General features: G+C 57.3%; 1 protein-coding gene across 2 annotated transcripts; it reads right to left on the bottom strand.

The window, feature by feature from the left end:
• Positions 1-448: 448 nt before the first annotated feature.
• Positions 449-26,701, bottom strand: FIGNL2 (fidgetin like 2). Of its 2 annotated transcripts, none has more exons than XM_047742721.1 (2): positions 26,461-26,701; positions 449-2,578 (listed from the first exon to the last, which is right to left on the bottom strand). In XM_047742721.1, the coding sequence occupies exon 2, from the start codon at positions 2,565-2,567 to the stop codon at positions 597-599; it is 1,971 nt and encodes a 656-aa protein (XP_047598677.1). In that variant the 5' UTR covers positions 2,568-2,578; positions 26,461-26,701; the 3' UTR covers positions 449-596. The 2 variants fall into 2 exon arrangements, with proteins under 2 accessions (XP_047598677.1, XP_047598678.1); XM_047742722.1 differs by lacking the exon at positions 26,461-26,701 and adding an exon at positions 4,750-5,626.
• Between the last annotated feature and the right edge of the window lie 1,059 nt (positions 26,702-27,760).

The following is a 27,760-nucleotide window of genomic DNA, read 5'->3' as shown; positions in this document are numbered from 1 at the left end:
CTGGACTTCCAGATCTCCTGCAAAGGAACACTGCTTTCTTTTGAATGAGAGGGACCAAGAGAAACAGGCTGGAAAGCAAGAGAGGGACAGAAGCACAGAGGTTGATAGATGGAGAGATAGGGGAAGGAGGAGCAAAAGAGAAACAGGGCCAGCATATGAGGAGGTCAGTGACAAAATCACGGAGAGAGAAAACTACGCTAATGCAGAGAAAGATGGGGAAGGAGGGAGCCACTAAGAGAGCGAGGAGACAAAAGGATTGTGGCGAGTGAGCAGGAGTTCTTTAGGCCCCGGGTGCTAGCCCATCCCGGGTCTGCCCATCGGCTGGGCGGAGATGGCGAGTTTCCCGTCCACAATAAATAGGAAAAACCTGAGTACACAGCGCATATGGCATCTATCTGCCTAGCAGAATCATTTTCCTTCCCACGGAAAAAAAAAAAAAAAAAAATCCACCGGCAGCGCCCCCCCCCCCAGCCCACTTTCATCACTCCGGCCCCCTCCCAGCCCGGTTTGGCTAAAGACAACCTCCCGACCGGAGGGGCGGGGAGAGAGGGGCGGGGAGGGAGGGGCGGCTGCTCCCGCGGCCTTAGGGCGCGCCGTCAGTGTCCGGAGCCGTACATTTTGTCCCATTCCACGTACGAGTCCAGGTCCTTGGGGGAGGCCCTAGGGCCCACCTTGGCTAGCGCTGCCTCCAAGTCCTTGTAGGAGAGGGGCCGCTGCAGCCCGGGGAGGCCCGCCCCGGCCGCTGCCTGCTGGCACAGCTGCCCCAGCTCGCCCCCGGAGAAGCCCTGGGTGCCCTGCACCAGGGCCGCGAGCTCCCGCTCGTTCAGCGCGCAGCCATGCTGGACCAGCGCCCGCTGCAGGATCTGCCCGCGGGCAGGCCCATCGGGCAGCGCCACGTAGAAGCGGAGAGCGAAGCGCCGCCGGGTGGCGTCGTCCAGAGCCGCGGGCCGCGAGGTGGTGCCCACGACCAGCACGCCGTCGACCCCTGCGCCGCAGCCGCCGTCCAGACAAGCCAGGAGCGGCGCCTGCAGCGCGCCTGCCGCAGCGGCGACGCCGTCATCCCGAGCCGGGAGCAGCGCGTCCAGCTCGCTGATGAGAAGCACAGAGGGCGGGCGGCAGCGCGCAGCCGCGAAGGCGGCCTGGAGGAGGTGCGCGCCCTCGGCGGCGCCTGGCGCGGCCAGCGTAGTTCCGCGCAGGCGCAAGAGCGTGGCGCCCAACTGCGTGGCTAGACAGCGGCCCAGCAGCGCTTTGCCCGCGCCCCGCGGCCCGAAGAGCAGCACGGTCCGCGGCGGGCGCGGGCTGCCGGGGTAGGCGGGCGGCCTGAGCAGGGGCCACACCAACTCCTCCTCCAGCGCCGCCTTGAGCGCGCCCTGGCCCGCCACGTCTGCCCACTGCACCGGGGGCCCGCAGTCTAGCATCTTGCTCGTCACCAGCTCCAAGGCCCCCGGGTCCAAGCCTTTAGGGGGCTCTCCCGACGGCACCGCGAAGCCCCCGCGGGGAGCCGGCGCCGGGGCGCGCTCCGGGAACTTCTCAAAGGGCTCGAGTTGCGGGCCGTAGACGGGAGAGCCCAGGACCTTCAGGGGGACGCCGCCACCGTACTTGCCCGACGCCTCCTCCGCGGCCCCCGGAGGCTTCGGCCGGAACCCGTTGCCCCGACACTCGCCGTTGTCCGTGTTGGGGTAGGAGGCGCCGTCGGCCGCCGGGGCCTTGGCGGGCTCGTAAATGTACTTGCGGTAGCGGCCCTCCGCGCCCTCGTCGGCAGCCTTGCGCTTCAGCGACACACCGGCCTCGGCAGCCTGGAAGCCGTAGGAGGTGGGCGCCGGCCGGGGCGGCGCGGGCGCAGGCAGGGGCGTGGGCGCCGCCAGACCCGAGGTCAGGTAGGGGGCCGGCGGCGGGGCGGGCGGCGGCGGGAGGGCCCCGTAGCCCGGCTGCGCCGCGTAGCCCCCCGCGGGGTAGTTGTACAGAGGCCCCGAGGGGCCGTAGCCCGGCGGAGGCGGAGGCTGCAGGAGCGCGGCAGGGGGCGGCGGGGGCAGCGCGGTGCCGGTCTGCGCGCAGTAGCCGGGGGCCAGGTACCCCCCGCCGTAGCCCGCCCCGTACTCGGGCGCCACCGACGGGCCTCCGCACGCGTTACCGGCATAGAGGGGTTCAGGCAGGTTCCCGGCTAAAACCGGGGAGCCCCCGAGGCCCCCAGAGCCGCCCCCGCTACCGGACTTGGTTCCCTGGAGGCCCTCGTGGAGGGAGGCCAAGGGGTAGGGGGGTTCCGGCCCTGGCCAGGGCTCGGGGTCCCCCTTGGCGCCGTTGAGGAAGGTGGCGTCGCCATAGCCGCCCAGCGCGGGGCGCTCGTAGGGTGAGTCCAGAACCCCTGAGTACTTCTCTGCGTAGCGCTTGAGGAGGTTGGAGGCTGTGAGGGCAGAGATGTCGTCGTGTGCCCAAGCATAGTGGCAGCGCTGGCGACCTCCCGGGGGCAGCTCCAACTTGTGGGCTGGCGACGGGGTAGTGGAGGAGACATCCAGGTGCTGCTCTGGCCACTGGTTGAGGGGCTGGGCGTGTTCCGGTGTCCAGTGCATCTTCGACAGAGCTGTGGGCGAGACGGGGAGAAGCGGCTAGAGGGGTCGTGCAGGGCCTTTCAGGGCCCACCAGCCCCAGGCAGCTTAGATGGCAGCTTGGCCCAGGCCAGTTTCCACCATCCACCACCCCCGTGCCACCCTCCAGGGCCTCCCCTCTGCAGGCACCACTAACACAGTACTTGCCTTGGCCGGCACGTCCCAGGATTAAAACTGTGTGAAAATACTTTCCTTCGAGAGGTCTGGAAACGATATGTTTGACCCTGACTTCACCTCAAGAGGCAATTCGATGATGATTTTGCCCCAGCCACACAAGCCCTGCCCTCTACAACACCTGGTCCCTGCTTTCAGACCCAATGTAGTTAAGGGGTCCACGATGAGTGAGGCACCCTGCCCCCAGAAATAGTCAAATGCAGGTGGGGCTCCTTCAGTAAGGCCTGTTTGCTGCACACCCACTCTGTTCTAGGCATTAGAGATACTAGGTTTGCAGAAAGATGAATGGCCCTGGAGTTTGATAGTCCTACCTAAACTATTCCCTGCAGCCCTCCCCAAGATTCCAGGGGCCCCTTTAGGCCTGAAGTCAGAGACTCCAGTGTGTGGGGGCAGTGCGGCGTGGTCCCTGGGAAACTCCAGGGACTGACCCAGAAGCATTCACTTCAGTCCACCTAGTTCCTTTCAGCCTCTGCCTGGTGAAGTCAGAGCACCTGGGTTCCAGACCCCCATCTGCACATGCTGGCTGTGTGCCCCGGATGTGTTTCACCACAATACAGAAGCGCGATTTAGAAGAGACAAATCCTATTCCGGAGAAGATGGGGAAAGTGAGTAGAAAGTGGGTCACAGATTTGTTTGCGAGCTTCCCAGAAACCACATAACTCATTTTGCAGAATAAAAAACACCACCCTACTCAAAAGAAGCAAAATGTTCCTGGCGTAGAAATCTTGGAACTTTCTTCTATAAACTTCAGGAAGCAGGCCTGTGAGATGTAATGAACTATGACCTCTTAAGACAGCCATGCCAGAAACATGGCAGAAATGTTCCACAGAGGTTTCTTACACTAGCCTTGAGCACCAGCCAAGGCATGAGCCAAACGCTGGTAAAAGGGATTCAGGGTTTGGGGAACAACACTTTTGCAGGCACATGGATGGGTTGGCCTGCTCTGTGGATTAAATCTCAAAGACTAAATGGGCCCATGGCTTGCCAGAGAGGGTTTTTGCAAATGACTATTTCTCAAACCTAAGCTTTTGGTAAGATACGTTAAACTCACAGGGTTAATATTCTTTCTTCAAATTTTTATTAAGCAAATAGTAAGCGTTGTGCTAGGCAAGGGGGCAGACTGAAAGGCAATACGATGGTTTAGACAGATGGAAGGGACAGGCAGACAACATCGTTTGTGAGGTGGTAACATAGAAGGGTGTGCCAGAGGCTCTGGAGCTCAGGGAAATGTGCCCTGTCTGCTTGAGAAGAGCTCAGCAGGGAGGTGGTGTCTTTACCGGAACTTGAAAGGTGAGGGGCCATGTTGGGCGGGGGCCTGGCCAGCAGGTTCCAACGCAGGCCATTCAGAAAGCCAGGGCTGTGCTAGCTCCCACACCCTCCTTATTCCTTCAAGACCCTTTACTGCCACCTTCTGGAAAACTGTCACAATAAATCTTCAAATCTACCGCATCAGTGGGGTAAATCGTCCCCCTTTAGAAGGGCTCATGTTCAGTGTGCAACCTGCATGACCATACATTGCGAGCCTGGTGGGAGTGCTAAGAAATGCTGGGTTACTGGAGCCTTGGAAGTGGGTGTGTATGGGGGAAGTGGCAGAAGAGGCAGCAGATCAAGTGGCTTCTGGGGTTCTCCACAGTTGTCCTCACTTGCAGTAGCTTGTTGACAGCACCACCTCTGTTGACCTGACACCTCCTATGGCTGTGACCTGCTGCCAGTGGGAGGGGACACTCTTTGAACATAAAACTGTATTCTCATCTCCACTGCCCTAAGGAGGGCATGAGCCACATAGACACTAAAGCTAAAAAGGGAAGTAGCGTTCTTTGAGGTTTCATCTCCATCTGAGAGGTGACCCTGGCCACCAGGGGCAAGAGGTTCAGAGCAGAGACAAGAGACCGGAGTGTGAGGTCTGTGGAGGGCGGGTATGCAGCTCTCCAGCTCATGCTGAAGGGGGGTCTCCAAAGAACAAAGGCATTACCTTGAGTCACCGGGGGTTAATTTCCCAGGACTTCGGAAACCACAAGTGGTCCTAGTTTGCCGGGTTCTGTGAGGTAACATCAGAGTTCTACAGATGCGGAGCACCTGATTCTTGATTTCGGCTTGGGTCATGATCTCAGGGTCCTGAGACTAGGCCCCACGTTGCTCTCTACACTCAGTGGCAGTCGGCTTGAGATTCGCTCTCCCTCTCCCCCACCCAGTACTCATTCTCTCTCTCTCACAAATAAATCTAAAAAAAAAAAAAAAATTTCTACAAATGCAAATACTGTGTTGTGGCATGGACCCCAAACCTGTTTTGTTTTTTCTATTTACTATTATCTGTGCTTTGGCTCCTTAATATGGAGAAGAGAGATTTGATTTTGATCATACTTCCCCTTAGCATGCTGGGGAAAAAAGTGTGACCCCTCCCAGAAGGACACAAAGAAAGCTCTGGATCTGGTCTTACCCACATACTTCCTCAGCCCCTGCCAGACCCTCTGCTCCCCCTCGTCTCTGTCACATGGTATCCTCCCTGCCCCTAGCACTCAGCTCCTGCTGTGGCCACTGGGCTCTCTCCAAACATACAGCCCAACCTCAGGCCCGCTCTCCTACTCCGGGATTAGCCCCTTTCACGCAACTCCCAGCCACTCCCTTGAGGGGCCCTGTCCTTGGAAGCTCATGCTGCCCACTCGGTCTCCCCTCCATCCCTCAGATGCTGGCCCTTCCATTCCAGGTAATTCGCTGCCCATTTTAGCCAGGGGCACAGCTCCCTCACTTCTGGCCTTCCATTTTCACCCTTATCTATATCTGCTTTGTAGCCCAGTAGATCTGAGGGGCCATCCACCCCAGCCCTTGACCCCAGTCCAGGCTGGGTCCTTGCCCCATCCATTAACTATTCCATCCCCTATTATGTCCCACTTCCCTCCCCACAGAAAGCTCAATTCTTTCCCACCTCTGAAAAGACCTCCTAGACCCTGCTAGTCCCCCCATTAGCTACGAACCCATCTCTCTGCACCTTCTCCCCGTGGCTTCTGCTAGAGGTCCTTTAGAACACTCACTGGGGAGTGGGGGACCAGGTCAGCAAGTTCTACTGAACTTGTCACATAGATTGCATCTGGAGACTTCCTCTCACCCCTTCCAAGGGAAAGAACAAAGGTCTGGCCACAACCAAGCTGCCACAGGAGCAGGCTCAAGCAACCAACCCAAGGAAAAGGAGAGGACAGAAGTTTGCAGGAGAGGGCAGGAGGGGAAGTTGCCTGACCTGCACATAGGCTGAGGATGTGGGCCTACATGAACCTGAGGACACAGCCGCCCACATGCCCCCACTGCTGGGAACACGCACTGTGCAGATGTGCACAGCAGCAGGCCACATGCGTGCATGTGTGCGTGTGCATTCATGCTCATCTCAAGCTTGCGGTGCCGCCTCAGCTGGGTGCCTCCTGACACATCCATGCCCACCACGGCCTTACCTTCTCTCCCTTCCAGACATGCAGGCCTGGGGCAGGCAAGGACAGGGGAAGACCGTGCTGTCTCCCTGCCCACATCCCCAGGCCACTTACGGCCCACAAGCTCCTGCCATTCAGCCTCCTGCACCCAGAGGGGGCCTCCTCCCCACTTTATAGGCCACACGCCAGTGCCCACATCAGCTAAGGAGGGCGAAGCAAGGCTCCCAGACTGGTCTTTACTTAAGTCTTTGACTTTCCCTGGGTCTGGGGAAGACCCTGGAGAGAAAACAATTCTCTGCAGCTGCACTGTTTGGGAAGCAAGGTCAGGGTCCTGATGAAGCTCTTTCTCTGCAGACCCATGAAAGCCAAGGGCCCTCCCACACGTAGGAGGCTGGAACTCCACTTGACTCCATCCACAGAGCACAGCCTTCGAACTTACAGGTGACGAATAGTAATGGCAAGAGTTACTGGATGGAAGGGTGAGTAAAGGATCCCTTAAACAACACTCCACCCCTTGTCTTTAGGAAGTCTTCCAGGATGGATGACAGAAGTCATCTGTCTTCACAAATGCCCAAAACACTTGGCGCACCTGTTTCCGTCCCTGTCGGCAGTGCCCAGGACACTCGGTGCGTTGGGCCCGACACAGGCTGGGAGAGCGTGATTTATAAGAAACACATTTAGTCTTTGTTCGCTCTTCCTGGCTCACAGCTCCCCAAACCCTTAAAATGTCCTAAGGGTAAGAGCAATGGGGGCATCTTTCCCTTTGGTCTCTTGTCCTCAGTCCCTGAAATTGCTTTGCAACCACAAAGGTGAAGTGGGTGGGTTATTCACAACAAGCCCTTTCCACTGCACCTGAGCTTATGTTACAGCGGTGATTTTTGGAAAAGCCCCTATAATCTAAGGATGGAGGCTGGTTGCCAGAGGAACCAGCCTTAACTAAAGGGTTGGAATTTTTAGTCACACCCCACACCCCCCCACACCCAAGGGAGAGGGGTAGAGGTTGAACTCAATCACCAATACCCAGTGACTTAATCAATCACGGTTATGTAATGAAGCCTCCACAAACCCCAAAAGGACAGGGTTTGGAGAGCTCTGGGGTTGGCAAACATGTGAACATGCTGAAGGGCCCAGAAGCTCCACGCACCTTGCCATGTGCATCTCTTCCATCTGGCCATTCCCAAGTTGCACCCTTTTAGAATAACCCGGTGATCTAGTAAGTAAACTGGTTTCTTGAGCTCTGTGAGCCCCTCTGACAAATTAATCAAACCCAAGGAGGGGGTGATGGGGTTTTAGCCATCGATCAGAAGCACAGGCGGCAGCCTGGACAGTTGATCAGCATGTGCGCTGGGGCAGTTTTATGGGACTGAGCCCTTACCCTATGGGATCTGATGCTACCTGCGGGCAGATACTGAGTTCGATTGGTAGGACCCCCAGCTGGTGGGACAGAGCTGGTTGACCTGTGGAAACTCCCACATGTGCTGTCAGAAGTGGGGCACGTGGCCGTGGAGTGTGAGGATGGGGGAAAGACAGGTGGGGAGGATGTTTTCCCCTCACACAGGCCTGTAGGCACTCCTCCTCCACCCCTGCTCCAGAGTCCCAGGGCCACAGACCCCCTCTGCAGTCACAGTGACTGCAGGCAAGACACCTAACCTCTCCAAGCCTCAGTTTCTTCAGGAGTCAAAGGACAGTGGATTCAGGTGGTGGGCAGCCAACTTCTCTCTCTAGGAACCTTTTCCAGTCAATTTTATACAAGATGCAGCGGGAGGGGATCCCAAGCATGCAGGGCCAGCACCCGCCTCCAACTCCTTAAGGAGGTCCCGAACACTCCTTCTGGATCTTACAGAAATTCTCAGATTCTGAATGCCATTACCCATGCCCAGGGCTGGGGGCAGCATAGGGGAGGGGCAGCTGCGAGGTGACTGCAGACCTGAGTGGAGAAGGGGCAACGCCGCCCTCCTGGGCAAGCTCCTTTATCTCAGCCCGGGACAAAGGGGCCAGAGTGGAGAATCCCATTGTCGGGCAGCCTATGGAAATCTCATTAATCTATTCACCACGGCTCCCACAGCCCTTTTGTCCCAGGCTTTTTGTCTCCTGCTTACAACTGGTGCCCTGAGGGTCTCTGGCCGCCTGGCAGAGCTCGAACAGGGCTGTCCACTCTCCCCCACCCCACCCCGTCCAGTGGGCCCTGCCCCCTCGTGCCAACCCCTGTTACTGGGAGAGGAGAGGAGAGGAGAGGAGAGGAGAAGAGAGGGAGGGGTGTTGAGAGGAGCCGAGGACTGGGTCCCCTGCTATAGCCTTGCATCCACCACACAGCAGGCTCTGTCCTAGCGTAGGCCAGAGAGCAGACCCCAACACAGCTGGACCCCCAGAACCCTGCCTGGGGGACCCCCTGGGACCTGGCACAGAGCCTAGCATGGGCAGGGCTCAATAAATGTTTAGGGAATGAGCCAGAGGCCAGAGGGGTGGCGGTGGGATTTCCTGTGGTGAGATGCCATTCTCTGCGGGGGCGCTGTCTTGTTGCCCAGCAGCCGGCAGACACTCTCAGGACACTGATGTGCCCGACTGTGGTTAGTGACACGGAACTGGATCAGACTGAGACCCATCCTTGGGGGTTCTGTCCTCGAACAGGAGAGAGAAGGTACAAGCAGGAGGGAGGGAGGAAAAGAGAAAAGGAAAGAAGGCATTCTGGCAGTTCAGAGTCAGGGGAGGCTGCATTTGGGTGGGGGGATCACTGCAGCACCTAAAATGTGTGTCCGAGGCTGGAGGGCCCGGAGACTTGAGGCCAGTGAGGAGGAGTGAGGAGGACCCGAGCTGAGCAGGGAGCACTGGCATATCCAGCTCAGCCCTCCTCACTGCCCACAAGCTCCCACTTAAGTAGACGGTATTTACAGACCACAACACTAAGTTTGAGGGAGGAGATTCAGGATGCGAAGGGGCCTCCTCCCTCTGGCAGGTGCTTTTCCTGCCTCCACAGGCTGTGATCAGGCAAGGATGTAAACTGGGGAGCTGGGAACAGCTCTTAAGATCTGAACTCTCCCTCCCTGTCCCCAGACTCAATCCTAGACTGAAGAATGGTAAAGAATTTGTAGCTGGCAAGGGCGAGGGAAGGGCCATGGACAAGAGGAGGACTGGGGGCAGCTGGATGGCTCAGTCAGTTGAGCGTCTGACTCTTGATCTGGGCTCAGGTCTTGATCTCAGGGTCGTGGGTTGAAGCCCTGCACTGCCCCCACACTGGACATGGAGCCTACTAGAAAAGAAAAGGAAAGAAAAGAAAGAAAAGTTAAGGACTGGAGTGCATGCCATGGGCTGGAGGAGTGGCAATGGTTACGACAGACGGGTGTTCCTGTTGGGGTGATTCCCTTCGTGTCTCAGGGCAAGTTGCTTGTCCTCTCTGTTTACTATCTGCGAACATCACAGACTTCCCTGATCCCTCCGACCCCTTAGTACAAGCCAGATTTCCTCTCCATCCACAGGGCCTGAAGAAATCTAGAAAAAAACCCAGCTCTGCTCATTCGGACCTCCAGAGGGTTGCTCGCACAATTCCGCCCATCAGAAATGCCTTCCCTCTGCCAACCAGCCCTCTCCCATCCTTCAAGGCCACGTGGGGCCCGCCTCTTCCATGCCACCTCCCTGGCGACTCCAGTCCTAAGGATGCTTTGCTCTCTTGGGCGAACTGGACTAGGTCCATCTTGGCAGCAGGAACAGAGGACTTTCCTCCTCCTCGCTGCTGATTCCATCCCCTTTCAACGCTCCAGGCCAGGGTTCCCTCCATTCTCCCCTTTTCTGCATGGCCCATTCTCCTGCTAGTGATCCTTCTCATCACACAAACGTGCTGGTATTTCTCCCATTCTAGGGGGGAGCTAAAAGCTCACACGAATCTCTTGATCCCCTCCAGCTACATCTCATAGCTCTCTGCTTCCTATTGCCAGAACAAAACCAAAGCAGGTGAAAAGTTGTCTGTGCTCCTATTTCTGGTTCTCCCCTTTCAGCCCTCTCTTGCACCCCCTCCCACCAGGCTCTCACACCCAGAAACACAGGTGCCTGCGTGCACGGCCTCCTCATTAAACCAGTGGTCAGCCCTCAGCTTGGCAACGTGAGCCTCAGCTCATCACACTCCCTGAAACTTCTTTACTGGGCAGCCCACTGCCCCCTCCTCCTCAGCTCCCTTTACTGCCCCTTTCACCACGGACCCTCCCCAACTTGGAGAGCCCAGGAGGCTCTGTTCTCGGAGCCTTCTCTCCACATTAATTCCATCCAGTCTTGCGCCCTTGACTGGCAACCATAACACTGAGGATTCCTAAACACGATTCTCCAGCCTAGAAATCTCCCCTGCACTCCCCACTGGCACATTCAACCTTCTTCCCAACATCTCCATCCAAATATATATATATATATATATATATATATATATAATAAATGAAATCTTTAAAATAAGTAAGTAAATATATATATATTTATTTACTTACTTATTTTAAAGATTTCATTTATTTATTAGACAAAGAGATTCACAGCAAGAGAGGGAACACAAGCGGGGGGAGTGGGAGAGGGAGGAGAAGCAGGCTTCCCACCGAGCAGGGAGCCTGATGCAGGGCTCGATCCCAGCACCCTGGAATCATGACCTGAGCAGAAGGCAGATGCCCAACGACTGAGCCACCCAGGCGCCCCTCCAGCGGAATATTTAATTGGTATAATGACATGCCCCAAAATCAAACCTCTGACTTCCTCACTCAATCCTGTTCCACCCCCCAACCCCCCACCCCCATCTTCCGCATCTCAGGAAATGGCAGCTTCATTCTTCCTCATTGCTCAGGCCAGAAACTCTTGGAACCCCATACCTCTTGCCAGCAAATCAGGCTGGCCCTGACTTCAAAATCTATCCAGAATGCAACTGTCTCTTACCTGGATGCTTACAGCAGCCTCCTGTCCCACCTCCCATTTCCACCCTTGTCTCCCACTCTCTGTTCTCAGAGTAAAAGCCAATGTCCTAGGGCACCTGGCTGGCTCAGCCGGTCAGGCAACCAACTCTTGATTTTGGCTGAGGTCATAATCTCAGGGTACTGGGATCCAGCCCTGTGTCGGGCTCCAAGGATCAGCAGGTCTGCTTGAGGTTCTTCCTCTTCCTCTCCTGCTGACCATACCCCCTCTCGTACACATGTGCTCGCTCTCTCTCTCTCTCTCTCACAAAATAAATAAAATCTTAAAAAAAAAAAAAAAAGCCAAGATCCCAGGAGCCGGGCTGGCTCATTCAGTGGAGCATGAGACTCTTGATCTTGGGGTGGTAAGTCTCGGGGTGGTAAGTTTGAGCCCCACGCTGGGTATAGAGATGACTTAAATAAATAAATACATTAAAAAAAAAAAAAAAGCCAGCGTCCTCATAGTGGCCTACCAGGTCCTAATGATCTGCTTCCCTGTAGCTCTCTTGCCATTCTACAGTCTATTAAACACTTATTTTTGCCTGCGTTCCCCCCCAGTCCGCCCCCACCTCAGGCCACAGGGGCCTCTTACTCCAGCATAGCAGGCAGGTTCCCTCCCCACAGTGGCCACACTCTTTCCCCCACCAGTCCGCACTCACAGCCTCAGGGCTCTGTTCACATGGCACTTGGCACTTCACCACGCACTGGCCCCTCCACCTGTAGCTCTCTGGAGCACTCATCATCATCTGCGTACGGGTTGCTTTACCATCTAGTACCAACTCTAGAAAGTTCCATGAGGTCTGGGAAACAAAGGTTTAAAAGTTGCCTGTTTCCTCCTCTTCCATCCTCTGGTTTTGCTCCCCATCCTATCCCAAGCACCTAGGACAGTGCCTGGCACACAGTAAACTTCTAATAGACTGTAGAACGGATGGATGGATGTTTGGGCCGACAGAGGGGCCAAGAGACTGGAAATTGTCTCTGTGTCCAAATAAAAAAAAGGGTGACTAAATGTGAGCCCACATGAGATAGTGGGGGTGGCAAGAAGCAGAGCCAGGGGGTTCCCTCAGGAGTGCATGGGGAAGGGTGTCTGGAGGGCAGTTTGTGTCTGTGGACACCAGCAGAAACCAGATCTATCCCTGATCTGGCTGGACTTGAAGGGCACCCAGCCCAGCCCCCAGGGACCCCAACCTGGCCTTTTTTTTTTTTTTTTAAATCCCCCTACTTCTTTCTTCCCCTTGTTAGGCCTCTGGGAGAGGACAAAAGGGGCGCTGGAATTCCCATCAAAGGCCACTGGACACATGGCAAAGAGATTAGGACCCTTGGGATCCTGCTTCCTGGAGGTAGTGAGGCCTCCCCGCCAGTCTGGCCCCTCTCTGGGGTGGGAGATGTGTGGGGGGCGTGCTCTGGCCCTGGACTCCTCATATGTCAAATGCCAAACAGGAGGAGGTCAGCCTGGGGGGGTGGGGAGGGCTGGCCAAGCAGCCCCCATCTGGGCTGTGTGTGTGTGTGTGTGTGTGCGCGCGCGTGCGCGCGCGCGCTGGGGGGAGGGGAGAGTGCAGAAATCCCTGACTGTGTCCGTGGTCAGGGCCACAGACAAGCTGTGACCATCTGTTGTCTTCTGGAGAGGCCAGTCCAGGGGCGCAGCACCCTTGAAGAGAACCCATGCCTTTCTCCCAGCCTTCTCGTGTTTGCAGAGAACTTCCACAGGCTATCATTTGGTTTCACCCTCACATCTTCCCTGCCAGACAAGCATATTCTCCCCATTTTACAGAAGATAAAATGGAGGCTCAGAGAGGGGGAGTGATTCTCTCAAGGTTATAACAGCTAGTAAGAGGGGAAACTGGGACTCTTCAGCCCATCCTGCTGACCCTTCCGACCCCAGCTTTCACCAAGGTGCCTGGGCACCAACCATGGGGCTTCCAGGCATAGCCTTTCCATCCATTCCTGGCTCCATTGCTCAGGGCCAGCTCAAGATTGCCCCACAGCTTCCTCTTCCAGGAAGCCTTCTAGGACTGACACCCCCAAGGAAGTTCTGAAGATGTCTCAAAGGATAGAGCTCTATACAGCCACTCCTTTCCCACCCTGGGCTGCTGATCTGTCAGGCGGTCTGTTGGTTTGGCCCCCTCGTGTCCCAGGACCTCTTAAGGGCAGTGCAGCCATGCCCAGGAGCAGACGATTCCCTAACTGCACGGGATCCACCCTGGGACTGTGGAGGCCTGGCAGGTTGGGGAGAGAGAGTCTCTCATGCCCAAAGGAGCCCTTCCCAAGGCTCACTCAGCCAGGAAGGGATCTGCACCCAAGAGCTTGGCTTCAGGGCCTGAACAGAGCCTGGAGTCCAGGGCTGTCACATCATAGCTGCTAGCCACAGGTGGCTATTCAAATTCAAGTTCATTAAAATGTACAAATGATTTTAAAATGTAAATCATTTATTATTATTTCCCAATTACTAAAAATAAAAATGTATTATGAAAGTTAGATTAAAAGTTCGGTTTCTCCAGGCCACCTGCCACCCTCTAAGTGCCCCGCAGTCCCATGTGGTGGTGGCTGCAGTTTGGAACAGCGCAGACACGGAACATTCCCAACATCACAGAAAGTTCTATTGGACAGAGCTGCTCTAACCCCAGCCAGGGCTCCATTCTGCCAGGGTGCCTCCCACTGCAGCTAGAAGCTTCCTCTTCTAGCTCCGAAGCTTTCTCTTGAACTTGAATGGAGCCTCCCTTCCTGGGGTCTCTAGGTAAACTTCGCTGGGACTCAAGAGTCCCTTCCTTAGGGCTCCTAGGAAGTTTTCTCGCCGGGCAGGGCTCCAGCTTCTGCAGACTAGCTGGACCACCCCCTCCCCACCAGCCCAGCCTGGCCCGCTGCCCTCAACCTCAAGGCAGGAGAGGAGGGACAGGCTGAAAAGAAGAGTATGGTAGGACAGGACAGTCTGTCATCTGGCCCTGCGGGGCTGTGCTTCCTTCCCACACCCCCTCAGCTGCTCAACACCCCTCCCCCACCCCCACCATCCTCATCCTCACCAAATCCCAAGGACAGATGGGGGCCGGCTGCAGGAAACGTGACCACAGTGAAAGCACTCTCAAATGGCAACAGAATCTGGGGGTCACAGCTGTGTCCCCCGAGGCCTGGCCAGTCCCTCATGTCCGGCCTGTGTCTGCCAGGCCTGGCCTAGAGCAAATTTCAGGGAAGGGGGAGGATACTCAGGAATCTTAGGGGGAGGTTCAGGAGTCTGTAGGTGCTGGATTATTCCAGCAGGAGCGGCCCCAGTTAAAAATGCAGTCACTCATGTGGTCACTCATCCATCCAGCCATTCAGAACATGCGGAGTAAGTCCCCACCATGTCAAGAAGTAGTAAGAGGATGTAAAGATGGACAGGTGGACTCCCCAACCAGCCTGACAGGTAGCTTGTTCTGGACTTAATCCTCTGCCCAGGCTAGATGAAGATCCTTTGTCTCTGCCCAGTGGTCTGAGCAAGATGGACACCCCCTCAACCCTCTCCCCTCAAACAGGCGCGCCCGCGCGTGTGTGTGCGCGCGCGCGCACACACACGCGCACACACACGCACACATTCCCAGCTGCTGCCATGACCCCCCCCCCCCCCCCCCCCCGCATGGTCTCTCTGACCAATCACAGCACCGAAGGGTAAGTCCCACTGGCCAGGGGCCCCTAGGGAGTGTATTAGCACATTTGAACCGCTCAGCCCGCAATGACAAAGCCTGGGGCCTTGGGAGGAGACACAGCAGGAGGGATGGGGGCCTGTGGGGAGCTTTCCTCCCTCCCCTCCCAGGGGAAAGCTCAGGAGTAGATTAAGCATTCTGGGGCACAGAGGAATTTGGGGGCCCCAGCTCCAGCAGTGAATAAGCGATCCATAAAATCCCAATTTACACACTCACTGATCAAACAGCGCATCTACTACCCCAGGAGGTTGGGGATGTTGCTGCTGGGCTGCCCCCACTCTTGCAGAAGGTCCTGGGGAGCCTGGAGCTGGACCCAGGACACAGGCTCCCTACGCGTTATCTGCAGCTTCAGTCCCACCCCCAATCTCCTTGAGGGGGGCATCCATCTCCTGGGCCTGCGGACCTGCCTGTCCCTGCTGTGATCTGGCAGCCTTTGGGGGAGGTGGCTGGCCAGACGGCCATCTTGGTCTGCCCTCTGTAAGTAACAGCTTCTTCTCCCTGTGCTGCCCTCAGGGCTGCCAGGGCTGGCTCCGGTTTCCTCAGAGCTGCTAATCACTTTTCCAGCTCTGAGGCTCTCCTCCCCACCCCCTTCTTTCCAGCAGCCCCTCCATGTTTCCCCTTGGCCCTACTTCTGATGCTGTCTGTAGCCCCTGGGGCAGGCTGGGAGCCCCTCCTACCACCACCTCCCCACTCCCCTCTCCTAGGCTGGGAACACAGCATGGGGGTGGGGGTGGGGGGGGTAACACATCTCCCTGGGGACACCAAGTAGAGAGAACTAGCCTATGGCTACCCTTTGCCTCTTCCCCAGAAAGAAACACAATTTGTCTTCACCTGCCTAAATTGTGTTTGCTTCACTTCGTTAAGGCTGCCTGGAATTTCAGCACCCGAAGACCATTCTGGTTCACAGACGTCCTCTTTTAAATCACGCACCTCTGGGAGTTGCCAGGCCATCAGCCACTCACCCCTTGGGAAGGTGAGCAAGGTTGACTGGCTTCTGCCTCCTGCATGACTGAGATGAGCTGTGCTGGGGAGGTACACGTGTTCCACACATTTCGGGGCGAGGCTTTAGGGCAGGGGATCGAGGTGAGGGCAGGGCAGCCCACTCTGCCTTGCCCTCTTCTCACAACTCGAGCCACCTTGGAGTCATTAGGTATGGACTTCAACTCCTGGGCACAGTGAACTGGAGAAAGGGAGGGAGGGGTTGCCCTATCCCTCACTTTCCAGAGGCTTCTGAAGGTCAGGCTATCTCCCAGAGGTCACTGAACACCCGGCCAGGGCTAGGTCTCCATGACATTCTTCGGCCCCACCAGTGGGCTCCACACCAGGACATACTCCTTCCCTTCCTCGCCCTCCCTCACCTTCATGGCTGCTCCCAGGGACCCTGGGATGCAGCCTGGACCCACGAGCACCTTGAGTGGGGCAGGTGTCTGAAAGCCAGCCTGAGAGACTGACCTGGGGCAGGGACTCTGCACCCACCCTAGCAAGCCCAGGGTGTCTGTGTGGAGGTCACGGTCCCGCCTCCCCCTGTGGCTCCCATGGTGCAGGAGGGAGTCCCTCTCTGCGATGTGGGACAAGGGTCCATCTCTGTCCCTCTGGTGTGAAAGTGGCATGGGGGGCTTGGGGGAGCCCACCCAGCATCTCCCTCACTGGGCTGGCTGGAGGGTGGGACTTTTAAGACTTGCTAGAAGCAGGCAAGGAGCTGGGGCAGGACCCTAGGGAACTCTCTGACTTGGCTCTTAAGAGGACTGGCTAGACGCTTCAGGCTGGAAGAGTGGGGTAGGGGAGAGATGCTCTCTGGGACCAAAACAACTCAGTGAGCTTGAGGGAGTCCAAGGACAGCAGTGCAAGTCCCGAGCTGCCAGCTGTGCCCAGAGTGGACAGCACCCGGTCCTGGCCCTGCCTGACCTTCCAGGGATCTGCAGAGGCTTTGGGGAACTGAGCGCACCATCACTGAAACCACCACAGCTTCCCACGCCATCCAAGCCTGACGTTGGGACCCTCTGACCTGTGTCCTGGGGCAGCTTTGGCCCATAGAGGGAGGACCCCCAGGGCCCTGCCCCTATACACCCTACCCCTACCCCTACCCCACAGCCACCACTTAGAAACTGCCCCAGGCAAGGTCACCTGCCTCTTCAGGTCCCTCCTAAGAGCCCCCTACACCAGACCCAACTTCAACCTGAGCCACACTTTTCATGACCCCTAAGTCTCTTAGGGGGAGATTGAAGAATCTGGGTGAGATTCCTTAGGCCCTAATAGATACCCACCAAGACCTCAGACTTGACACACCAAGAGGAAACATCTCTGCCTTCTCCCTCCAGAATCCATTCATCCAGCTGGAAACCCTGGGGTTCCCATACCGCTCTGCCCCTCACAGCCGCCTCCCATCTAGCTGGCAACGGAGTTCCCCAGACACTGTTTGAAATGACTGCAGCTCTCACATCCACCACGGCTGGCCCCACGTTTGGACTCCCTGCCCTCTCCTTCTAAACTTTCTTCTGGATGGCCGCTCAGGGGCTTCCTTCCATCTGAAATAGACTCAACCCTCTGCTGACTTCAGAGTGCGCGCCAAACCCCCCAGCCTAGCGCCAGACGTGGACCCATTTGTCCTTCCTCCAAGCCTCAGGCCCTGCCCTTCCAGCCCCTTTTCGCCCCTCCGACCATATCAGTCCATTCTCTGGGCAATACACCTTCACACTTTCAGGCCTTTGCTCCTTCTGGTTCCAGAACACCCTCTCCCCCAGTTCTGCAGCAGGGGTGCTCCCACACTCTTATATCACTCTGCTGCTGTTGCTGGCTCCTTGTTGGGTTCCTCTAGCAAGTCCTCTGCACCTCCATCCTGCCACTCAAAGACCTTATTTAAAGTTGATACCACCAGTTAAACCGGGCTTCTCACTCCCTCCCTGCTCAGAAACCCCTGCCCCTGGGCCTTTGCAGGACAGTTCCAGCAGCCTATCTGCTCCCTGCCTATCCTGTCCTCTCCCTCCCAAAGGCCTCTACCCAGAAAACCTTCTCTGGTACAATGGCAGTGGGAAGAGTAGGGCCTTTGAAGTTTCTATAGTTAAGTACCTGTTCCAGATAATTCTATTTCTTTTCTTTTTTTAAAAGATTTTATCTAGGGGCTCTGGGGTGGCTCAGTCAGTTAAGCATCTGCCTTTGGCTCAGATCATGATCCTGGAGTCCCAGGATCCAGCCCTCATCAGGCTCGTTCACGCTCTCTCTTTCCCTCAAATAAATAAAATCTTTTAAAAAAATTAATTAAAAATAAATTAAAGACTTTATCTTTTTGGGAGAGACAGCATGAGCAGGGGGGAGGGGCAGAGGGAGAGGGAGAAGCAGGCTCCCCACTGAGCAGCGAGCTGAAGTGGGGCTCAACCCCAAGACCCAGAGATGGTGACCTGAGCCGAAGGCAGATGCTTAACCAACTAAGCCATCCAGGTGCCCCTAAATAATTCTTCCTTTTAAAGATTATTTGCTTTGGGGCGCCTGGGTGGCTCAGTTGTTAAGCATCTGCCTTTGGCTCCGGTCGTGGTCCCAGGGTTCTAGGATCCAGCTCCGCATAGGCTCCCTGCTCAGCGAGAAGCCTGCCTCTCCCTCTGCCACTCCCCTTGCTTGTGTTCTCTCTCTCTCTCTCTCTCTCTCTCAATCTCTCTCTGTCAAATAAATAAATAAAATATTTAAAAAAATAAAGTAAAATTTGTATTTGAATCTGTATGGGGCTGTATCTGGGAATTGGGCCCTGTGTGGGTGTGGGGTGGAGGATGAGGTCAGGGCTCTTGACCAGTGTTCAATCACAGGCCCCTTTAAAAAGAATTTTTATTTTTTAAGTAAGCTCTATGCCCAACATGGGGCTTGAACTCATGACCCCAAGATCAAGCGTTGCAAGCTCTACTGGCTGAGCCAGCCAGGCGCCCCAGTCGTAGGCCCCTTTTATAGTCTAGTAAACCTGTGGTCTGTTCAAAACTACTTTTTTAGTGCCTAAGATAAAAATATATGGAACTACTTACTTGTCAATCATACTTCAATAAAGCTGGAGGCGAAAATGAAATTTAAAAAAATATATGAGGCTACAAAAGAAATTAAGAACACTGGAATACAGCTCCACCATCAACTCCTCGGGAGTCATGGACCACAGGCCTCAGCGCAAAAGACTAGACAGTACCTCCTCTCCAGCCCAACCACCCCTCCCTGCAGCCAGGTGTAAGATCCAAGGTTGACTTGGGTCAGTTTGAGAGACATGTGACCCTCAAAAAGTTTAAGCTTTAAAGACTGGGTGATCCTATGTTTCTTGGCCCTAAATATGCCCTCCTCCCTGTGCATGGGGGTGGGTGGGAGAAAGAACCAGGCCTGAGCAGAGGGCGGTGGCGGGGGGGCAGCAGGCTCAGGCAGCCCACCCAGGCTTCCCCCGTGGCCAACCCTGCCCCCACCTACGCTCTTCCCAGCCCTGAGGGTGCTGAGCTGAGTAACTCCAACTATGCAGCCTGGCCGGTCTACCTGGGCGTGAGTGGGCAGGGCCATCCTCAAGGGGGTGGCCCCCCACACCTGCAGGGCCACAGGAACAGAGAGAGAAAGAGAAACTGGGCAGAGGGAGCTAGGCAAACACCAAACTACCATGACAATTCCTTCTGTCTCTCTGCTCCTGGATGGGATCCCAGCACAAGCACCAAGCACCTTTCTCAGGGATTTCCACACATTAGTTCAGTGAAGCCCCACAACAACCCAAGGAAGCGGGTACATCTGTTATTCCCATGTTCTAGAAGAGGACACCAAGGCACAGTCAACTTAGTAAGTCACGGAGCTAGTGCAGGATGACACCCACCAGGGATTTCTGGTTCCAGCTACTCTTGGGCCCCTCAGGTCAGAAGCAAATGTTATTGTTCCCATTTAACAGCTAAAAAAATGGAGGTGTCTGTTGATACCTACCATCCTCATCAACCTCCCGTTCCCTTTAGCCCTCTTCCTTCGATGCCCCCCCAACTCAGCCACAGACCCCAGAGTTAGCACATTCCAAAGTGATTCTCACAGGACCAAAGGCATCTTTGCAGGCCTGACCCCCCTGCCCGTGGTCCCCCAGCAGCCATGCCCGCTGAGTGATCAGAGAGGAGGAGCAGGGCAGCCAGGGAGGGGCAGGGGGAGCATTCACGCAGGAAAGACTCTTGAGAACTCCTACCTCCAAATATCTGAACGTCAGGGGGCATGCTGTGCAGCTCTGCCTCACCACCCTCCTCAAAAGAGGTGACTCCTCCATGAAGGATGTTTGGCTACATGTCAGCAGCTGTCTGAACATGTGGGTTGTCTCTGGAAGTGACGAGCTCCCCATCAGTAGAGACGGTCAGCATGAGACGCTGTATCTCCTGAGAGGGGCACTCCAGGCAGGCTGAGGGGCTCCTCCCTCCTCTCTGCAGGTTTTCTGGATCATCCCCATGTGCGTGTCTAATTGGTACTGCAAACCCAACGGAACTCCTGGTCACCCCACGCCCATCCTCCAGCTGCATTCCCCACCCCACTGAGGTGCCTTCATCTTTTCCAACAAGGGGCCCACACCCTAAAACTCCAGGCTTGGGGCTCCTGGGTGGCTCAGTCCATTAAGCGTCTGCCTTCAGCTTGGGTCATGATCTCAGGGTCCCCGGATCGAGTCCCACATCAGGCTCCCTGCTCAGCGGGGAGCCTACCTCTCCCTCTCCCCCCCCCCACAATTCATGCTCACGCGTGCACACACTCTCACACACTCTCTCTCTCTCAAAGAAATAAATAAAATCTTTAGATAGATAGATAGATAGATAAAACTCCAGCCTGAAGAGGGCTCCAGGATGGAAGATGTGACCCAGGAATGGCCACCCCACATGGGACACATCCATCTGAGAAAGGAAGAGTGAGGGTCAGGCCGCTAAGGAATGCTGCTTGCTGACCTGGGTGGAAGGGGTGACTTCCTCCCATGGTCAGTGTTTCCAGGGAGCCCCTTTGCCCCCAAAGAAACAGGCAGACTAGGGAGGGGTGGAACCACGTGATGGATGTGCCAGGGAGTGGGGGTGGGGGATGAAGTGTCGATCAGCCACCTTTCTTTTTTTCACCCCTTGTCTTTCTTCAGCATAACCTGAATCCCCCCAGTTTTCTTTCCCCACTGGCCTAAAAAGAAGAACCAGTCACTGCAGACTCTTGAGCATCTAAGAGCCCAACAGGCCAGTCAGCAGCATGGGGGTGACTCGCCCAGCTTCCTCCTAATTCCCAATGAACCGGGGTCTCTGGTCATCTCTGAACAGCCTCCCCCAGGAGAACACAGTCCCCTTGAGACCCCACCGGTGATGCCAGGGCCCTGCTGTCTCCGAGTCCCGCGTCTCCAGCCCTGAGCAGGTCGCTCCGCTGTTACAGGCCCCCATCTACACAGACAGTACAAGGAAAGCAGTTCTGAGAGCATCCCGTGTCCCCCTCTGCCTCATCTCTGGTGCCCAGCAGTCTCATAAGCTCATGGAAGGTCGGCCCAAGTCAGAAAATCGTGGTTGCTAGATGGACAGCTGCCTGGACGGCACTCCCAGGGCCCTGTGCAGGGCCTTGCCAAGGGTGCTGTGCACACGCCGTGCTTCATGGGAGGTGCTGCGTGCTCTGGGCCTCCCTGGCCGCGTGGGAAGCTAAGGGTTGTTCAGGCTTCCACCTCCCAGATTCCTGAGGTCACCAGACTGGCTCTCCTCTTGCCTACCTCCTGAGCCCTGCTCTCTGCCCTGACTCTGCTTTGGAAGGAGCTTCAGAAATGGCCCAGAACTTTCTCACACATGCACCCTTTTTTTCTTCTTGCTCCCACATGGGAGGTGGTTCTCCAGAGTCCCTGGGTTCTGAGTTACTGAGAGGGTCACCAGAGGCAGGCATGTACTTCAGAGACAAAGAGACACGCTATTTCAGACCAGGGCCTCTGTCTCCTACAAACTCTGTAGTTCTTATCCCCATCTTACAGATGAGAAACTGAGACCCAAACAGAGTGACTTGTCCAAGGCAATTATACCTAGTGTGTATTCACTGCAGCCCAGGGCTTGGCCCCTAGGGTGGGGGCCAGGGCTGGTCATTATTAAATGGGGTCGGGTTGGGGCACCTGGCTGGCTTAGTCAGTAGAGCATGTGACTCTCTTGATCCTGGGGTTGTGAGTTCCAGACCAGCTTTGGGCATAGAGCTGACTTTAAAAAAATTTTTTTTAAATTAAAAACTGGGGCGCCTGGGTGGCTCAGTGGGTTAAACATCTGATTTCAGCTCAGATCATGATCTTGGGGTCCTGGGATGGAGCCCCACATCGGGATCCCCGCTCTGCGGGGGTTCTGCTGCTCCCTCTGACCTCTGTCCCTTCCCCCCAACTCCTGCTTTCTCTCTCTCTCTTCAATAAAAAAAAAATCTTCAAAAAACGTTTCAATTAAAAACTAACAAAATAAAATGGGGTTCGGATCACAGCCCTATGGAGCTATGGAGGCTGGCCCATGCCTACAGCCCAGTTCTCCTATTCCCTGAGAACCCTCCACCCCACCTCCAGGGCCCAAGACGGACTGCAAAGTCTGACACTGCCCACGCCTCAGTAGGAAAGGAAAAGAGAGCAAGGCCTCTGGGTAGCTCCCATGCATTCCCCTCTTTGGTGGAACAAGTGGTGAAATGCCAGCTTCAACAGCAATCACAGCCTGGAGCCTTGTCACCTGCATTTCTGACCAGTCCTCACAGCACATAGTCAGTCATTCCAGCCTGGAACTTGGGGCTCCCAGCTCCGAGCTATTGCCTCATTTAATCACCACGATCACATGTACTTGGGCACCATTCTTAGTCCCACCTCCCCAGTGAGATATACAGTGTTTAATACGTGCTACTTAAGTATTCTCCAGGATTCAAGATACTTAGGAAAATGCTCAGAAAAGAGCTAGACTTCCTTGCCACTCAACCTTGTTCCTGGGGACAAGTAGCCTCTAAAACAAAACAAAATCCCTGAACATCTTCTCTCCAAGCAATGCACTCAGAAATGAGAAGACCAGCCCTCACCCCAACCCAGGGAGTGTGAACCCCTCCCAGTTGAAGGCTGGCCCAGCACCTCAATGGCCACCCTTGGTCCCCTGGCTCAGGCTGGGCTGCCCTCCTTCCAGGAATAAGGCCACGGAGACGGCACGGAGGGTGGAAGTCCGGAGTCCTGGGCTCCCGGCCCGCCTCAGCCCTTTGCGCATGAGAAGGGGCCTGGACTGGGGGAGGGCTTCTGGATGCAGGGTCCCAGTGGGCTTCAGGGGGCCCAAGAACCCTCAAAGAGAGAATGCAAAGGCTGGGGTCAATTGATGGAAGGCATCGTTCAGGGAAAGGCTTTCATCAGCCCCTCTGCAGAGCCTGTAAATCAGAAGTTATGGGCAATCTGGAAGCCCCCTTCCATCCCTAATGCTCTTGGGCTATATGCGTTTAAACAGAAACCCACTCCCCATCCTTCAAGGCCTCCTCAGCTGCTGCTCCAGGAAACTCAGCTTTCTCTATTCTTTGCAGCAGAAGGCTTGGGACCCAGTGCCTTACAAGGTCTCTCCTGGGAGCAGGGCCAGCCCAAGGCTCAGATGGCCAAAGACCCCAGAACACCCAGTGGTCAGCCTAGTGTGGCTCGCCCCTGCACACAGCGTCGGTCCACTGGAAGGTGGGGGCGTCAGTGCTGTGGACCACAGGTGCGCCCAGATCTTAGGTCCACCTCTCCCTGCTGCAGCTCTCAAACCTCCCTGAGCCACATGTCTGCGGGGAACCTGGTTTTCATTAAATTGGGGAAAGGAGTGGTTAACTGCCAGCCAAGTCAAGAAGAAGCTAAGTTCTGCTAAAAGGCACAGGGAGGGTGAGAGAGACCAGCCCGTCCCCTGCCCTCCCAGGACAACCAGTGGAAGGGGGAGGGAGAGGCGGGGAGGCTGGGCTCCTAAGGGTCCAACAACTACAGCAGTAGGAGCTGGGGGTGGAGGGGGGAGCAGTCCGGGCCCAGATAATAAGCAATTGTTAATGTGATCCATATGGATCCTGACTGGCCTCTCTGTTTAACAGGATGATAATGGCCGGGAAAGAATGCTGGTCTGTGGGGAAAGGAAGGGGCAAAGTCCTTCCCAACTTGGGGGGTGGGGGAGGGTCAGTAATGAGGAGGAGGGGAAGGAGGAGACCCACCCAGGGGTCTCCACCCACCCAGGAGTGCAGCAGCTACCTGCCTGAAAGAGGCCCAGTTCCATGTTTTGCTGGCTGTCCTGACCGACCCCCTCACATTCAGCCAACAAATATTCCTGGAGCACCCACAAGGTGCCATGCTCCGTCCCGGGTCCAGGGTGGGCAGGGTGTAGGGAAGGATAGGCTCCATCCCTGTCCTCCCGGAGGAAAAGCCTAGCGTGGACTCAGCCACAAAGGCCGAAGGAGGCACAGGTGCAGGACTAGGAGAACATGGCGGGAGCAGCAAGTGCAGGAGCCGGGGGCTCTGGGGAGGCCACACGAAGGAAGTATGGCATCCGAGCTGGGCCTTGAAGAATGAGGTGGTGGAAAGACAGGGACAATGGGGAAGGCATTTGGCTGAGGGGACAGCAAGAGCAAAGGCAGAGAGGCGTGAAATTGCGTGGAGTCTGAGATCTCAGCAACAAAGCTACAGCCCAGGCAGCGAGGGGAAGAGAGCCTTGCTCCCTAAAAGAGCTGTGGCCACGGATGACCAGGAGGAAGGCAGGAGAGGGCTCTTGGAACAACACATTCCGGTCTGGTCCGGTCCCTCTCCCAAACCCCCCTCCAGTCTGTGTACTGGAATTGTCCATCCTCGTGATCCTCAGCCCAGACCACTCTTAGACCACGGCCAGAGAATTCCGCAGGGCCTCAGAGACCCTGTGCCTCTCAGCCCCGACTTCTTCTCCTGGGGAGACGGAGGTTCCCCTGAGGAATTCGGGTTATCTGGGACTCAAATGAAACAAGTCCACCGCCCTACACAGCTAAATTCCCTTTGGCCCAAGAGGACTTTCCCCCAGAAGGCATTACAGCCAGGGCGAGGGTCGCTCCTCTCTGGGGTTGCTGCTGCGGACACCAACAGATTCGAGTGGAAATAAATGAAATGGTGTTAAATATGGGAAAGGGGGATTTACGAGGCCTGTCACCGCGTCCAGCGCAGCCAGCCGGCAAGCCCCGCCCCTTTCTCGCCCACCCCAGGAAGTCGTGCCCCGCCCCCTGTCCGCCGCTCCGCCGCCGCGGGGTCAGCGCACCGCGGCTGGGTCCCCGCCGCGCTGCAGCCGCTAGCTGCCCAGGGAGTGGGTGCTCCGGAGCCAAGGCTCGGCGGAGAAGAGCAGCTGCTCCCGGCCAGGGGGTCCGGGGATGGGGGGCTCTGAGGAACCTCAGCGCGGCCGTTTCCAGGAGGGTGCACAGGAGGTTCAGGCTGGGGCTCCCAGGGCAGGTCAGGGGTCTTTGGACGGTGGCACCATCCGGCCCGCTCCAAAGACTGCATGGGGAAGGCTCTGGGCCCCGAGAACGGAGAAATACCCCCCGCCCCCGCCCGCAGACGCCCAGAGTGGGCCTGGAACCAGAGCCCGGCTCCCCGCTGCCTGGCCCGGGGCAAGAGCCCGCTCAGCCGCGGCAGCCCGTGCGGACCACAACACAAACATTCTTCCGTCCTCTATTCTCCTCCAAATTAGGTATCCATGGAGACAGGGCCAGGCAGCCTGACAGCCCCACGGCCTAATCCTGATTTAGTGACCGTCCCTTTAACAGCCCACCCACCCGTCCACCCACCCCTGCGCTCCGGGCCGCCGCTGGGCGCAGGCTCCAGGCCGCTCGCGCTCTCCCTGCGCAGACCCTTCCCAGGCCTCCTCCGCCCGGGAGCGCCGGGGAAGGGGGCCCACCTTTGCTAAACACCTACTGTGCGCCCACCCTTCAGCGGAGGACCCTCGACAGAGCGGGTTCCTACCACGGGAATCTCTGCGTAGACCGAGAGGGCTCTGGGAGTGGGCAAGTTTAAGGGGCGCTCTCTAGAGAGCGGAGAGCTCCGAGGGTCTCCCTTGTAGCCTGTGACCCACGGGCGAAGGTAAGTGCAGCTTCTCTCAACGCCCTGACTCTGAGGTGGAGCTACGCTCTCCCGGGCCAGAAGAGAAGAAAGGAAGGGGGTGGGCGTTAGGGGCGCAGGGCCCGAAGTGGCCTCGGTCTCCTGTCACTGCCCCGTCACGATGCTGGGGAATCTCCGGGCCAGGAACCCAGCCCCCACCCCCTCCCACACACACAGGGGCCGCTGGACAAAGACCTGACGGAGTGGGAGGGGCCTGCGAGCCGGCCCTCGGGCTCCGGACACTGGATCTTTCGGGGACCCGAACCCGCAGATCCCGGCTCCCCACCCCCCAATCCCGCAGGCTCCCCCCAGAGCCGGCCGCTCGCTATTGCTGCAACCTGCGCACCAAAGCGGGCGTAGAAAAGGGTGCCCGTCGGCGGTGGAGACGAGATCTCCTTGTCCGCCGTCCCCCTCCCCCCGGGAAGTGACCCTCGGCTCCCACGCACCCGCCCGGGTCTCCGGCTGGCCTTGCCCTTCGACCCCCGCCTAGTTGAACCCCGCGCCCCGCAGCCCCCGCCCTCTCCGGCCCTCGCACTGCCCCGCGCCCGCGGACAAAGCTCCGGACACCCCGACCGAACGGTCACCACCCCCTGACCCCGGCCCGCCCGCGCGCTCCCGTGCCTGCCCCCGCCCGGGCCCGCGGCCCCGTACCTCCGCATCCCTGCCGGGTCCTAGGTGAGTGTGCGCGGCCTGTGGGGGCGTCCGGCCCCTGGACCCGGGCGCGGGCCGGGGGCGACAGGCCAGGGTTGGGGGCCAGCGGCGCTCACCATCCTGGAGCCGCTACTGCTGCGGCTGCTGCGGCCGCCGCGGCCGGGAGCGGGACTGGGCAGTGGGGGTGGCCGGACAAGGGGCCGCCCCGGCTCCCCCCGCAGGCAGGACCCCCACCCTCACCCCCGCCTCCCCTCGCCGGCCCCCAGCGCCCTCCCTCGCAGGCCTTTGCTCCCCTCCCCTTTCCCTGCTCCTCCCTCCCCTACTGCCCCTCCCTTCCCCCCAACTCCCTCCCCTTCTCTGGCCCTCTCCACCCGGGCTCCTTCCCCGCCCTCCCCCACCTCGCCCCCGCCCCGCCCCCACCTCCCCTGGGCTTGCCGGTCCCCTCCTCTCAACCCTCCCGACTTGGCCCCGCCCCCTCCCTCCCCTAGCTCTAAAATAAATTAGCCACAGAGGGGGAGAAAAGAGCAAATGACCCTTGGTGTGGATGGTGTCCTTGCGCCACTCTCCGGCGCGCCGGGGCCTCTTCTGGGCCGTCGAGCGGGAAGTTGGGGTGGGGGTGGAGGCCGGGCAGGCGGGTAAGGGTGGGGGAGCGCTCTGCCCAGGGTGGTAGGCCGGGATTGAGGGGGGCCTCCGAGCGTGTCCGCTGGGTATGAGAGGCTTCCTGGGTTGAAGGGCAAAGGGGAAAGTAGTCGGCCCTGCCGGGTGCGTCCCGTCTGCTTGCCGCACTAGACCCCTTCGCCCAGTACAGCCTAGGCTTCTTTACCAAAGCCTTGTTGCTCATGGCCTCATCCTCCCGCCCCACACCCAGGTGCGCTGAGCTCCTACCACGTTAAGAGACTGGATTGCGGGCAGCCCTGGATGCAGAGTGGGGCACACATAGCCGAGCAAGTCCACCTCTCCACCAATGCCACTCCAAGAGCCGTGTGGCCCTAGTGAAGCCTTGGACTTGGACAGCGGAGGGTGGGGTGCCAGTTCTAAAAGGGGGGCTTTGCTGGAGGACTTCCCCAAGAAGGAGATATGCACATCGGGTAAAACAGGATGAATGGTGGAAGGCAAGGATGGAGAATGAATTCCAGACCCATGGTCGACTGAGAGGCATCCAAAGGCATCCAAAGGTTCATTGATTGGCCCACTCAATCCAGACATATTGAGTGTCAACCCGCACCAAGCTTTGGACTAGATGCTGGAGACACCTGAGAGAGTCTCAAAGGCACATCCCTGTCCCAGGGGAGCTCCCAGC

This window comes from Lutra lutra, chromosome 8, assembly GCF_902655055.1.
Source record: "Lutra lutra chromosome 8, mLutLut1.2, whole genome shotgun sequence".
Classification (NCBI taxonomy): Eukaryota; Metazoa; Chordata; class Mammalia; order Carnivora; family Mustelidae; genus Lutra; species Lutra lutra.
The sequence above is the reverse complement of the archived record's forward strand: the minus strand, read 5'-3'. Positions and strand labels throughout refer to the sequence as shown.

Excerpts from the sequence above, each read along its gene's own strand:
- FIGNL2 (XM_047742721.1), bottom strand. The coding sequence starts at position 2,567 with ATGCACTGGACACCGGAACACGCCCAGCCCCTCAACCAGTGGCCAGAG.